At 28.0% G+C, this 9630-nt stretch overlaps 2 protein-coding genes across 4 annotated transcripts; one reads left to right on the top strand and one right to left on the bottom strand.

Moving 5' to 3' along the window:
* Positions 1-4128, top strand: LOC107166072 (putative ATPase N2B). 3 transcript variants are annotated; one of them, XR_016190171.1, is made up of 8 exons: positions 1-646; positions 825-1179; positions 1503-1664; positions 1743-1984; positions 2098-2266; positions 2322-2462; positions 2548-2645; positions 3250-4128. XR_016190171.1 is itself a non-coding variant. In XM_015514586.2 (8 exons), exons 2-8 carry the CDS (start codon positions 871-873, stop codon positions 3370-3372), a joined length of 1266 nt encoding a protein of 421 aa, XP_015370072.1. In that variant the 5' UTR covers positions 20-646; positions 825-870; the 3' UTR covers positions 3373-4128. The 3 variants fall into 3 exon arrangements, 2 of the variants coding, with proteins under 2 accessions (XP_015370072.1, XP_089075064.1); XM_015514586.2 differs by having other exon boundaries at positions 20-646; positions 2526-2645; XM_089218938.1 differs by having other exon boundaries at positions 20-646; positions 813-1179; positions 2526-2645.
* Positions 4129-6296: 2168 nt separating this feature from the next.
* Positions 6297-9630, bottom strand: LOC107166070 (protein LSM12 homolog A-like). The gene is made up of 5 exons (XM_015514585.2): positions 8952-9630; positions 8187-8320; positions 8001-8110; positions 7790-7925; positions 6297-6735 (listed from the first exon to the last, which is right to left on the bottom strand). The coding sequence occupies exons 1-5, from the start codon at positions 9100-9102 to the stop codon at positions 6628-6630; spliced, it is 639 nt and encodes a 212-aa protein (XP_015370071.1). The 5' UTR covers positions 9103-9630; the 3' UTR covers positions 6297-6627.

Raw genomic sequence — 9630 nt, 5'->3', positions numbered from 1 at the left:
ACGTGCCTGCCTTGCGTACGTCATCGATTACGCATAAATTCATGAAAATGATACAATATAAAGTATCAAGACTTTCAAGGAAGAAATTGGAGTGTATCGATACGTATCGATTTTGAATTCTGAATGTTCAAGAAGTTAGACGTTGGAAACAATACGTACTTATCGAATTCTTCTTGAAAACTTATAAGCATAAAGACTGGAAAAAATTATCGAGGTTTGTAAGGGAAGGACTCAAGAATATTGTGGTTCCCTATGCTGTGGAGGCATGGACCGTGATTAAGTAAAAACAAAAAAGTCTTTATAATATGTAATAATAGAATTGATATCATTTTATTATCAATTCACCTTGATAATCACAGATATTATATAAAAAATGTATTTTCATTTTTTATATAAACTGTGACGTGATATTACTTTCTGTACGAACAAACCGATTACTGAACTTCTTTACAAAATATATACATATATATACCTACCGTGTGTAAACTAATCAATGATTAGTAGTGATAAGTGATTATAAAACACGTTTATCTTAAAATTATTATGCTTAAGTGCTTAACGCTTAAGGCCAGAATAGTGTACAGCAAATACAGTAATACACATTAAACGACGTACATCCTTCATCGATAATCTTTAAGTTATAAAGGTAAAATATTAGAATTTGTGGCTTTACGCCAATAGCTTAAAATAATTTAGACTTATAGCTCTATGAAATAGTAAATTTTGTAATACTTACATTATTGTTGGTATTGTATTTTTTTTTTTGAAATGTGTCAATATTAAACTCTTAGATATTGCTAGTGTTAAAATAGTTTTATTTGCAGATCAGAACCTGTCGTTATAACTACTTGTAAATTTTAATCTGTCGTCATGAAAATCCCACGATTAAATATCCAAATTCGTACAATCTACACTAGCATCCGTTTTCAAACGAAACCATCTGAACTCTATGATCAACGAGTGAGTGATGGTCAATTGATCAATGATGATCATCAGCGTCAAATTGTCAAACAGCTAGATGAAGTGTATACATCTTTAAAAAGTTATTCACTACCATCACAAAGTGTAATTTCAAAATGGTTTGGTCGGCGAAAAGTACCCTTAAATGGTATTTACATGCATGGATCAGTTGGATGTGGTAAAACCATGTTAATGGATTTATTTTTTTCCTGTTGTGAAGTAATTATTATATTTTATGATTAGTAATTTGTACTAGTTTATTTATACATTTGATTAAAAAATTTAAACATGCTTAAAGTATGTATGATATGTTTGCTAAGTATAGTTTTATTCAGAATCAATTTTAAATATGTGTTTTTAATTTAAATTTTTTTTCAAGTTTAATAATTAAGTATATACATTGTCTTCAATTATTTATACGTAAAGAAATTAATGGCAAAATAGCGCACAAACTTTAGTACAAAATTACTACTCAACACAATTATTATTGATTGCCCAACATATTTACATTTTAATTATTTGCAAATTTTCCAATTGTATAGGTAGAAAAAAAACGTCGAGTTCATTTTGATGAGTTTATGTTGGATATTCATAATAGAGTGCATAATTTAAGGTTGAGCACTAAAGAAAATTTTGATGCTATTCCTATGGTTGCTGATACAATATTAGAACAATCATGGTTACTTTGTTTTGATGAATTTCAGGTATTTTTTAAAAATATTTTATTTGTCTATTGTAGATATCACACTTTTAATTATAGGACTATCATGAACTCTTGCTAGGTGACTGACATAGCAAATGCAATGATATTGAAACGGCTTTTCACTGTACTTTTTGATAAAGGTATGGTTATGGTAGCGACCAGCAATCGTAAGCCAGATGATCTATATAAAAATGGACTACAAAGGTTTTTGTTTTTACCGTTTATACCTGTATTAAAGCAACATTCTATAGTCGTCAATTTGGATTCTGGTATTGACTATAGAGTTATAAGAGCAAAAAGTGGATACAAATCATATTTTGTGTAAGTATACATAGTGACATACTATACAGATCATAAATATATTATTTTATAAAAATAATAAATTGAGGTACCATTACCATAATTATTAAAGTATTGTGTGCATTTTTCCATAGACGAAATGTTGATACCTTAAAAGATTTTGAAAACTCCATTAAAAGATTTACAAATAGTGAAAATGATACTGTCAGGCCAAGAACATTAATTATTATGCAAAGGAATCTTACATTCAAAAGAGTATGTGGACAAATCTTAGATGCTACTTTTGAAGAATTATGTGATCGGGTAATATTATATTTCACTAAATATACTTAATAAATTTACAATAAAAACTTTTCAGCCTTTAGGCGCTGTAGATTACTTATACTTAGCTCAAATGTTTCACACAATAGCTATAAGAGATGTTCCTCAACTTGATTTAGATTCATTATCGCCATTGAGACGTTTTATCACTTTGATTGATACACTTTATGATCATAAGGTAATCTTACAGATTTAATATTTTGAGTAATAATTATTGGTGATATAAAATATTATTTTTTAGATATTTGTTTTAATATATGCAGATAAACCAGTAAAAGAATTATTTGTAGCCCAAAAAACAGACGGATTAGACGATGATCAGAAAGTTCTTATGGACGATTTAGATTTACAAACTGATTCGGTAAAGTATTATAACATTTTTTCAGTTTCTAATATTTTTAAAATGTTAAACACTATATAGTTATTATTTAATAAAACTCAAGAAATTCTAATTGCTTACTGAATTTAGAGTTCTTTTTATTGTCATTTATTATTATTATTCTCACAAATATGATAAAAACATATAGTATTATAAAATACAATTTCAGCTTAATAATAAGTTGATTGAGCTTGAATGTTACATAATTTATTTTATATGTCAACTTTAAGAGTATATTATACCTGATAATCCGTTATCTTCATCTTACTAAAGCAGAACATGGCAAATTTTATGCACAGATTATTTTTAAACATTATCTGACTCCAGTTTTCTATGTAGACTTTCTTTTCTAATTTTAATTTTGAAGTATGTTATTACTTAATTCGCAATGAAAATAGACATTTCACAACCTCTTAAACAGAAATATGTTAGTGGATAATAATAATGTAATATAATTAGATTCTATTATTATAACTAGTGATAACAGTATAAAAAAAATTATAATTACTTAATATTACCTACATTTATTTTATAATTACAATGTATCAATGTTTTCTAAAAAAGTAATGTATTGAATTATTTTTAGGCCAATGCTAAAGCCAATGTTTTTACTGGGGATGAAGAAATGTTTGCATTTGATCGAACAGTATCAAGGCTCATGGAAATGCAATCTATTGACTATTGGAAAAATAACCGCTCAAAAGTATAATTCAAATAATGTACAGTAGAACCTCGATAACTTGAATCTGTTGAGGGCAAAAAAAAATTTGATAAGTCGAGGTTCTACTGTGGTTAAAATTAATAGTATCAAATAGTTACCATTTTTATAGTTCTGTTGTATGCTGTTGTTATTTATTTAGTAATAATTATTAGTTTAATATGAAAAGTGATTAAATATAATATGATTAATAACTAAGAAATAATTCAAATTTAATTGTAGGTGTCTTATTGTGTTTTTAACAGTATTTTAAAAAAGGCTTACAGTGGCACTAAAGTGCTTAAAATATATTATGACATCATACATCAAGGGACTTTATTATCCTAACTTTAAAAAAAAAAAATAACAATTAGATGTGATGATCAAAGCATCTAATGCAATGTTTAATCATTTATTTATAAATATTAGTTGAACAAATATTTCATGATCCACAGATCAATTATTTAATTAATTTAAGATTTTAGTGATGTAGGCCTTCCACCTAAAAAATCTACTATGCCATCTGACATAGATAAATTAGGTTATCAGTGCCAATGTATGCCTATTAGACACAATCTGTTTGACTGTCAATAAACATATCTTTATAATAGTAAGAATATGCAATACAACTGTTAACTACCTATGAAAGTATTTTAAAACTATTCAAATAATGCATTAGAAATGTAGTGATGTAACAAAAAAAAAATGTATAATAAGTGTTTTCAAAAAAGAAAACAGCATTAAATAACTTAAAATTATTTATTATTATATTTATTTGTTTTTTTTTTAATCCTTTTAATGTTATTTCCCTTTTTTAAGTATGGCAAATATAATAATTTTACCATTAACGCAAATGCAACTTAAGCAAATATTTCAGACTAAATCATCCAAATAGATATACTAACATATTATTATTATATATTACATAAATTTACTTTTATTAAAAATATTGTCTTTATTTTTTGAGGAATTCATCAAAACTTCATAAGTACAAAAATGATTAATCAGTATTCATTAATTTTTGTACACTGCATATAAAAAGCGTGTGTATACTAGGATTTAATATGTAGTGGGGCTTAGTGAAAAAAAAAATATTTAAGTAGTTTAATTTTAAATGTTTATAAGTACATTCATATACTTCTAATGTTTAAGGGGGTTTGAACTTTGAATCCTCAAACTCTTAGTGTCAACAGCTCCAATAAAATTTCAACGCTACATAGGAAAAGGGTGCTATTGGAATATTTTTCATTAGGTATGACTAAATTTGGATTTACTTACAATTAATGTAAAACTATACTTATAAAAATATACTTATAATACCTGAAATTAATACTCATGTATTTGACAATAATTTTAAACAAATTATATTATTAAATATGAAAAGATGTAAACAAAGTTGGTTTTATTTTCATTAATAAGATGATCTTAAGTCATTTGCTGTCTATGTCAACAGATAATTCTAAGTTGAATAGTTTTATTTTTACTTGATATATTATAATTATTAAAAACCTATGAATTTTGACCAACAAATTTTTTGATATTAAACCTAATTAAAGGTTAAAATGTTAAAAATTATTTTCTATTTGTCTATTACAGAACAAGAAGTCTATTAACAATGTTACCACTACCACCTCTTGTATGCAAAATATATTACAATACACAATATGTATATTTTAGATTTCTTTATCAAAATGTATGACCCCAATATTTTGGGAATTTATACAGTAATTATATCAGGAATGGACAACTTTAACTTACCAAAGAACTAGCTTACTTAAAAATAAATTTAGTAGGTCAATTGGTTTTTTTTTTAAATTTCTTCATTTAGACGTTAATTATAAAACAATTTAAAAAAACAGTAGGAACTACTGGTTAAAGGTGTAAATATATAATGTAAATAAATATGCAGGACACAAGTTGCTAATTTTTGCAGCATAAAATAAATAAAAACATTTACTGCATAAGGAAGTTATACAAAATAGAATTAGGTTGGATAATTACGGTAATTTATGAACATGACATTATCTACTCAGAAAAATTAACTGTATAATTCAAAAAACAATTTCAAGGAGTTGAATTTTATTTTTGCTCTCTTGATTGCTATATTTTAAATTCTAAAAACTGTAAAATTGGCTCTCTAGTAACTTGAGTTTCTATCCTATATGTCCCATTATGTAATAATATAAGCTATGTAATAGTTACCAAATACAACAGGGAATGATTTAATTAGTACACGTCAACTTTAATGGTTTAAAAGTCTAAAATTTAAGGTCTATGAGAAATTGAATTTTCGTTATTGTTCATGCCTTTATGAAACTTTTATAATAACAATGTACTAATGCAATGATGCTTATTATTGGTGAAGTTTAACTAATATTTTATTTATTATAGAATGTAATATAAAATAAAACTAATAATTTGTAACTCAAAATTGGAGACAAAAAATCATATTAATTTTTCTAAGTTATTTGTTGAGTTGCAAAAATATTTTTATATAAAGTATATATATAAATTAGATCAATTATGATTTGTTAGCAATACATACACCAGTAATATAATACATTTTAACCCCCATCACATCTTCAACATATGATAATTTTGGTAAAAATAAAATTAATAAGGTCACAAGAAATGGATTTATTTACTATAAACACCTTCTTGGAAATCTATTACCTACATAAATCTCATATTACATCAAAATAGTTTTTGAAAAGTTTGAGTAGAAGCATTAATTATTTTTACATAATCATTTTTCTTTAATATTAATGACAGGTTTTATAAACTTTTATTGTTCTGTAGAATGAGTTGACTTTCTATGGTAAAAAACAGCATGAATTATAAAAATATAATATAGCTTACATTTAGATTGTAGATTTTGAGTTACTGATGACTTGTCTAATTATCAACAATGGATGAAATCAATTTTTTAAATAATATAAGTGACTCAATTATTTTTATTTTTAAAGTCAAAAACATATTTTTACGCATGAAATAATAACTTTTCAATAAAAAAATATAAAATAAAAAAGAATATTGTATTTCCAAGTTGTAAGAGTTTTCAGAATCCAAGAGCTTAGTTAATTAGAAATCAAATATTGATTTATATTTTAGACAGAAAAAAAAGTTATATAAATCCACAATAGAAATTAGATGAGTATTGCTGATAAATGTATAATAAATATATCTACTTGGGTTCTTCTCTTTTATTTAACTTGACTTAATAAATTATAATCATTTTATTTAAACTCCCTTGATCACAGCATAACTTCATTGTGGCTGTGGCGCTGCAGCGGTAGCAGCAGATGGTTTGCTCCGATGGGTTGTTGGTGTGGATGAAACTTGTTGAGAAGCTGTGTCTTTTACAAATTTTTCCACCTAAAATATTTTTTAAAATCACCAAATAAAACATTATTACAATTATTTAGTTGAATCATAATAAAAAATGATAAAATAATAGCACAATTTTATTATAGTTTAAATTCAACATATTATAAGTGATATAAACATATAATATAATATATAATATTCAGTAGCAAATCTATCCATTTAATGAAATAAATAATTTAAAATTGGTTACTATACTTTATTTCATTAAGTGTAACTTTGGGCAGTGTCTAATGTAAATCAAGTGCCTTGCTCTAAGGAGCATAAATTTAATATTCAAACAATGTTTATACAGTAATCGCTTGTTATCCCCGGTTAAGTCTACAATAACATTTTATTGTTATTATAAGAACGCTGTAGATAATTTATTTTAGAAAATTGTAAATAATTATTGTTATATTGGTAGGTATAATGCAAATAATTATACAACTATGCTTATATGTACTGATTGCACAGATAAACATTACATTATGACTTATTTTATTTTATTATATCGTTAATTTGTTCAGAGGTTTTTTCACCATTCATAATGTATGTATAATTGATGATTAATAAATTACTTAATAAATCATGTATAATAAAAATAATAATTAATCAAATACATAATTGTAAAAAATATTAACATTATTATTGTGATTTTCTAAATTAATACAATGTACCTTTTTACATTACTTTTGGTCTCGTTAACCGTGTAACTTTGCTGGAACTTAACTCTCGCTGATAACGGAGGATTACTGTATTTTACTAAGATTAACAATGAAAAATAATTTTTAGAATTTTTATCATAAGCAAAATCTGACGACCAAAATTAATGACAGTCAATAATTTATCAATCTTGAGACAATTCATGTATGTAGTGAAGCATACAACTTATCCAATTGTTAAACTAACTTTGGATTCATGATTAAAATAATTGTATAAAAACACAAAAACAGTAACATAACAGAACTAAAATACTAGCATAGGATATTTTAAGTATACGCTGTCTATTCTATGTAAACTATGTTAACACTAAAGATAAAGAGACAACTTTAAGTCTACTTACAATGTTCTTTATGTACAAAATAGCTTTGTCTTCTTGGTTTCCAGTGCCTTTGACATTATCGGCCTTATATGGTGGACTAATTATCACTTGATCATAAACAACAATATTTTGCCCTTGCCAAGTTACTTCTGGAATCCTAAACATAAAATAGACAAATATAATTTATTTATTCTTCTACAGATAGTTGAATTATATATTATTAAAAATGTACGTTTTAGTTATAGTCAAATACAATTTTTGTGCCTCAGGGGAAACATTAGCAGACATAGCTGATATTTGACGTTTCTTATCTTGTATTTGAGTTTTTATCCTATTATTTAACTGTAAAAGACAATATTTTAATATTTTTTAGACATTTAACATATTAATAATTAAATAGATGCAATTTATAACATACCCTATTTAAATTTAACGAAGGCAAAGGTGGTGGGTTGAAACTGGACTCCTTTTTAACTTGAACGTCTTTAGCAAACGCCAAGTTCACTATATTGATGTTGCTTAACAATGGGTTATTATTAGTTGATGGACATTCTGGTAGTTTATATTAAGGAAATAAACAATAAAATAATAGAGTAATAAAGTAATTAAGTAAAAATCAAAAAGTGTCATGATAAATACAAAAAATATGACATTAGTACTACGTATTGGCGTCCAAATAGTTTAATACAAAAAAAAATACGCCAAACGTATTTGAGAATTGTATATGGCATAAGTATATACAATTATCTTGTCATGCAATCATAATGTACCAACAAAATCATCATAGGTTTCCAAAAATGTGTACAGGGGTGGTCAATGCCTATAGTTTAAATAAAACGAGGAATAAAATGACATTGGCATCAGTGTACAAGGGGTAAGAAGCAACTAAAGACATCGGGACACAAAGTCCACTACGACAGCCTTTTAGAGAGTAAGGGAACTCCGCGGGGCGGCGATGGCATATTAAGGAAATTCAAGACGATCGGTGAAGCAGAGAGCGAGCATGTTGACAGCCCGAAAGCAACGCAAACACAGCGAGGGACCGCTATGCTGATAACGCAGACAATCCCGGGGAGCCTTCCCCCCCGTGGAGAATCGCTCAACCCCGTCGACCCACCTACCTACTAAGTGCTCTAACGTTCTATGCTCTATCGGCGGAAGTTGCGTTTCCGGAAAAGGATACTCAGTATTAGCATTTTCGTGGTAGGCTCGAACCCGAGAACCTCGCCCTCGATCTCCTCGTCGAAGCAATTGGTGCACATGACTACGCTGCCGATGGAGAAACACTCGTTGACACCGGCCATTTTGTGCTTTCCATAAAAGTTTATCGCCATCTAACGCTTGACAAACGGGCGCGGGCACCGGACGCACCGATTCCGGAACTGACCGGGACAACGGGCAGCAACGGCGCGCGTGACTTACCGCACACGATGACGGAGATGACGACAGCGGGTATGCGACGGCCGGCGGACGTGCCGTGGTCGTAAGTGAATAATTATTAACTACCTATTTAACTTTTGCAGTTTCGCGTTCGAGTGATAGCGACGGTTCTGTGAGTGTGTGTGTGTGTTGTGTTGTGTTGTATTGCGTGAGTGTGCGTACTGCGTGAGCCGTATATATTGCCGTGTGATAGACACGAGACGGCGCGACCAACGCTGGTATAAAACACTAGCGTGGTTTACCGGAAATTTATTGTCGTCGCCGGCTAAAAATAGTATACGAATATCGTAAGTACTCCGCAAACTTTACGTGCGCAACGACACGAGATAATGATAAAAAAAAAAATAAAAATATTGCACTCACGGCAATAACGCCGTCGTCGTGTGTCTGAGAGTCGAGACTCGATCTCGATTCTCGATAGA

This window comes from Diuraphis noxia, unplaced genomic scaffold, assembly GCF_037042655.1.
Source record: "Diuraphis noxia isolate RWA-SAM2 unplaced genomic scaffold, SU_Dnox_SAM2 contig0002, whole genome shotgun sequence".
NCBI lineage: Eukaryota > Metazoa > Arthropoda > Insecta > Hemiptera > Aphididae > Diuraphis > Diuraphis noxia.
Note: the sequence above shows the minus strand (reverse complement) of the source record. Positions and strands in the feature narration are given on the sequence as shown.

Bases quoted from the DNA above. Each gene is read 5' to 3' on its own strand.
- LOC107166072 (XM_015514586.2), top strand. From the start codon at position 871: ATGAAAATCCCACGATTAAATATCCAAATTCGTACAATCTACACTAGC. The intron at 1,180-1,502 runs GTAATTATTATA...CCAATTGTATAG, and splicing joins TATTTTTTTCCTGTTGTGAA to GTAGAAAAAAAACGTCGAGT. The intron at 2,267-2,321 runs GTAATATTATAT...AAAACTTTTCAG, and splicing joins TTGAAGAATTATGTGATCGG to CCTTTAGGCGCTGTAGATTA.
- LOC107166070 (XM_015514585.2), bottom strand. From the start codon at position 9,102: ATGGCGATAAACTTTTATGGAAAGCACAAAATGGCCGGTGTCAACGAG. The intron at 8,111-8,186 runs GTATGTTATAAA...TGTCTTTTACAG, and splicing joins CTTCGTTAAATTTAAATAGG to TTAAATAATAGGATAAAAAC. The intron at 6,736-7,789 runs GTAAGTAGACTT...AAAATATTTTAG, and splicing joins TTTTGTACATAAAGAACATT to GTGGAAAAATTTGTAAAAGA.